This window comes from Calliopsis andreniformis, chromosome 5 (assembly GCF_051401765.1).
Source record: "Calliopsis andreniformis isolate RMS-2024a chromosome 5, iyCalAndr_principal, whole genome shotgun sequence".
Taxonomy (NCBI): domain Eukaryota; kingdom Metazoa; phylum Arthropoda; class Insecta; order Hymenoptera; family Andrenidae; genus Calliopsis; species Calliopsis andreniformis.
This window is the reverse complement of record NC_135066.1, coordinates 16,383,355-16,387,857: the sequence shown is the minus strand read 5'-3', so window position 1 is coordinate 16,387,857 and position 4,503 is coordinate 16,383,355. Positions and strand designations below refer to the sequence as shown.

The window sequence follows — 4,503 nt, the reverse complement described above, 5'->3', positions numbered from 1 at the left end:
AGGAAACATTACTCGGATGATGTTTATGTAAATGAATCACGACCACAATAGAAACACAATGTCCGCGTAATTTTAGACAAGGATAAAAATTATCATGATACAATGTATAATTTTTTATGATACGATTATTTCGAAACTTTCCAAAGGAGACGGACAATTATTTTTTTACGATCTGACATTTTTCTAAAATACAATAAATTTAAATACGTATTCAGGACTGCGTTTTCTTTGGATCGTCTCTCTTCTTTTCATCTTCATCATCGGTTTCGTCCTCGTCTGCGGACAAATCCGAGATTCCTTCGTCCCTCTTCGTATCAGTTTTCTCACCGTCGGACTGATGGTGTTCTTTAGTTACTTCTCTGTTGGCTGTGTCGATAGTGTTTTTCTTTTTTGGAGATGTGTCGTCGGACTCGTCATCGTCCTCGTTCTCCGCTACCTCGTTTGTACTTCCAGACCTAAAATGTTAAGATTTTGTGATGTCAAAATCAAGGTTTCAAGGTCTTACAATATTAAGATTCAAAATATGAAGGTTCAAAAGTTTTAGAGTCCTCTAGATCGAAGGTTAGGGTAAGTGCCAAAGAGTCAAGGGTTCAAAACCTTGAGGTTTGAAATCTCAAGATCCTTAGATTTCAAATTTCCAAGCTCTTCAATACCCAAAAATTTTAAGATCCCACATTTTCTCATTTTGAGAAAGTCATAAAGTCAAGGTTTTAAAGTCATACTATCATTCTAAGATTCAAAATTCGAGGCTTCAAAAATTTTAGACTTCACTAGATCCAAGGTCCTTAGAATCAAAGATTCTAAAGTGTCAAAGTGTCAAGAGTTCAAGGTTCTAAATTTTCAAGATCCTTAGATTTCAAATTTCTAAGCTTCTGAATCCCAAAATCGAAAGGTCCTAAATTTTTCCCAAGCTCTCAAAGACCCAAACTTTCGAAGTTCTCAAATCCCAAGTTTCCAGGATCCAAGGTCCTAAAATCCCAAGATCTTAAGATTCCAAATTTCTAAGCTCTTCAGTTCCCAAAATCTTAAGCATCTAAATTTTCCCCAAATCCCCAACTCCCTAATTTTCAAGATCCCCAGGTACCAAAATATTCATCTCTCAAACTTTCAAAATTTCTACGTATTAGCATCTCAGGATCTCGAGATCTCACTGCCATTATTTATTTCACATTGAATCATTTCGCCAGCACATAATCACCCGCTACGCCTCCTTCCACGCCTGCGTCGCCTCCTAGATCTGCTTCTTGATCGACGTCTTCTGCGTCTGCTCCGCCGTCGTCTCCTGGCGTCTTGCACTTCGCAATCCTCGAATTTAATCGGTGCTCGATGAGGACTCCTGTCCCGGGAAACTGCTCTGTCCAAGTACCGAGCTTTGTTCACATGATGGCCGTCGCACATGAGATCCGAAGAGACACGAAGGACTTTGTAAGCAGCATCTTTGGGTATAAGGTAGCCAGATTCCACGCCAAATTCTAAGGCTTTCTGGATGTACTTCTTCATTTTCTTTGCATCTGCAACATATAAAAAAAAGAAATTATTGTTAGAATAACACATTATCGTAATACAATATTTAATAATTTCTTCATTTTTGGTAGAACATCAGGGATAAAAGCAAAAGTTACTTCTTTTGAGTGACTGTAAATTATTCCTGCATTGTAACGAATAGTATTCGATGACTTACTTATTAATATTATAATCAATACTATACTTTATTATATTATGGGCTTAAAAGAAGATAAAAGAATATAAGTTATTAATAGACTGTAGTTGTTTAGGCAAATTCCTTTGCTTTAAATATAATTAGAGAAAGGTATCCGAATTAAATATTTATTCTTGGTATGTTTATATTATATAGATTTTATATTTTTCTGTGTATTAAGCTTTCTAAAAGATGCATCAAAATTTAGTCTAATTAGTATAATGACACTAAAAATTGTCCCATATTTTATAATTTTCCCTTCTGAACATTACTAACCTTTATTTCCCTCGCATTTGTACATGCAGGCCGACAGCTTCTGATTTTTAGCAGTCTGTCGTCGTTTCACGTGATGAACCCTTTTGGATTTCCTGCTCGAATCCTTTCGTTTGTTAGCCATACTTTTGACTATGGCGGCTGGGTCATCCAAAGAATTCAGAACTTCTCCGTGGCGTTTCGGTCGCTTACAAAAGGGACACTTGGTGCTGCTGTCAGAGAATGAACACTTTCCGACCTCTCTGCTGCCTAGGCTGAGAAACTTGAACACTAGCTCGGGGATGTTTGGTTTACGATGGCGTAGCTCTGCAACGCGACTTTATATCAGCCGAGCGAAATGTCCTGCGTTACGTACTGTTTCTTTTTTCTTAGCCAGAGTAACTCTATCTGAACGAATCTCCTTAAAAGCATTTATCATTTCCAACGAAAGGCTCAAATAAAATGTTCCACTTTTAATAAAACTTCCCTCTGTAACCCCTATGAAGGATGTAGTTTTTCCTAGCTTTTAGCGAATAATCCCCGCAATACAAAGCCTATCTTAATACAAAGCCAATTCGTGTAGTTTACCGAGTCAAGAAAAGTGACATTTTCGACTAATTCAACGCGAGACGCGAAAAAAGACTCCCTTTTCTGCTTTTTTTAATTTATCAGAAGATCTCGGTGGAAAGAGTTCAAAGAGAGCTTCAATTTCAAGGTTCAAACTAAACGAAACTCTGAGCTATAAGGGAGGTTCAGAAATTCGATACTCGAATTGTCTTCGAGAACAGGGGACAACTTTTATCTTGGAATTTCAAAGTCAAGATGCCCGTGAATAAAATTCACGTCTCAGGAATAACCGAAAAGGAACACCGCGGGATGTTTTCCTACTTTACGTTTGTCGAGCAATCCAATTGGCTTTAAGAAAAACGTGCTTATCGGAATTCACGGGGGAAGAGTCAATGGGTCTCCTCCGTCTTGAGGCGTCCGCTGCAAATATTGAATAGAACTCGCCAGCGGGGTTCGAGAAAACAGCGGAGTATGGAAATGGGAAAACGTGAAATGGTGAAACGTGGATATCGTCGCTAAATATAGACAGGGGAAAAAAATACTGGGTTGACTGATGGAAGGGTTTTGTGGAATTTTTGTTGACAGTAGAGATGTCGGTCAACAGCAATTCAATTGGAGGTCCTTGACAGGAGCGTTTTATTTAGGGGGAAAAATTCCTCCCTTAATTGCTGAAGTACCGCGATGATTAAAACAACCTTCAACATTTAGCGAGATTAAAGTGACCATCGTTTCTTTTCGGAGCAATTAAAAGGGCTTTTTGATCGGGTTATATATAGATCTTATTAGGGAAATGTAAATGATTTTAGAGAGTAGAATTTTAGGACCTTTCTATTTTGTTTCGTTTCTTTTTTAATTATAGATATAGACAATTGTGCGAAAGGGGGTTAAAATAAAAGTAATTTATAAAAATAAATTTTTGTATTATCGTGATGTTATGGTACGAGTTTACGTAAGTCGAAAATTCACTTTTCTTAATTCATGTTCAAGATGATCACTCACTCATCTTGTGACGGCTTCGCGTGTGAGGACGTCTTTTTACAGGGGCCATTTTGTGCTTACTGTTGGATCCAAAGATGTTTGTTGCTTCAAAGGGGATTCGTTGGATTGTTGAGGATTTTCTTGATAGTGTAATTGGTCGTGGTGCGAAATTTTGTTCACGAATTTCCAGAAAATTGGTGAAAGGAAGAGAGACACGACAGACTATACCAATCCGCCGATGTCTTCTCCATTCTTTCCTTACTCTGAAACAATTTTCGTTTCCATGACATTTCCGCGTTTTTCTTTTCTTTTACAACAGTGAAGAATGACTTCTATAGTAGTCAGTGTTTACTATACGCCAACGTGTGAAATTAATTGACTTTTACGAGAGTTAAGAGTAGAATTCTAGAATTAAAGAAAAACAACTGACAAGAGAGACATTTTCTGATTTCCACTGGGTGTGAGACCTGAGTCTATTCCATCAAGAGCACCACTGTTATTACAATGGAACCTTTTCCTGTTCTTTGACCTTTTCGAAACGTGAAAGGCAATACCAGCTTTTATGTCGTAAAAGCACGTCAATGGTAGCAATTATGAAGTCATGTAGCTTCTAGAGATTAACGAGGTCAGTCACCACGACAATGAGGCCATTGTTATTGACACGCGCTACTAGACATCGATATTAATTTGTACTTTGACCTAGCAGAAACAAGAATACTAAAAATAATAAATCTTCTTTACTCCTGTCACTTTCTTTTTTCGTTTTCCTTTTTTATAAAATTTTATTTCAAAATCTAACAATTTTCCTACAATTCTAAAGACACTCAAAATATACAGGTTGTACACTTTTAGAAAATACAGTAAAAGGAGCAGTATCGAAAATGAGTTGTTAATCTAGTTTCTCGAACACGTCGTTGTTATTGTTCCCTTCAATATTTGGAGGCTCCAGGTTTTCTGTGACATTTCTCGCAGGATTTCTGGGGAATTCGTTGTCCTCTAGAGGCAGA

General features: G+C 37.4%; 1 protein-coding gene across 1 annotated transcript; it reads right to left on the bottom strand.

Moving 5' to 3' along the window:
- Positions 1-211: 211 nt before the first annotated feature.
- Positions 212-3,566, bottom strand: LOC143178976 (uncharacterized). Its single transcript, XM_076377926.1, has 9 exons — positions 3,518-3,566; positions 1,976-2,278; positions 1,206-1,511; positions 1,085-1,150; positions 913-984; positions 767-800; positions 654-679; positions 576-597; positions 212-455 (listed from the first exon to the last, which is right to left on the bottom strand). Exons 1-9 carry the CDS (start codon positions 3,564-3,566, stop codon positions 212-214), a joined length of 1,122 nt encoding a protein of 373 aa, XP_076234041.1.
- Between the last annotated feature and the right edge of the window lie 937 nt (positions 3,567-4,503).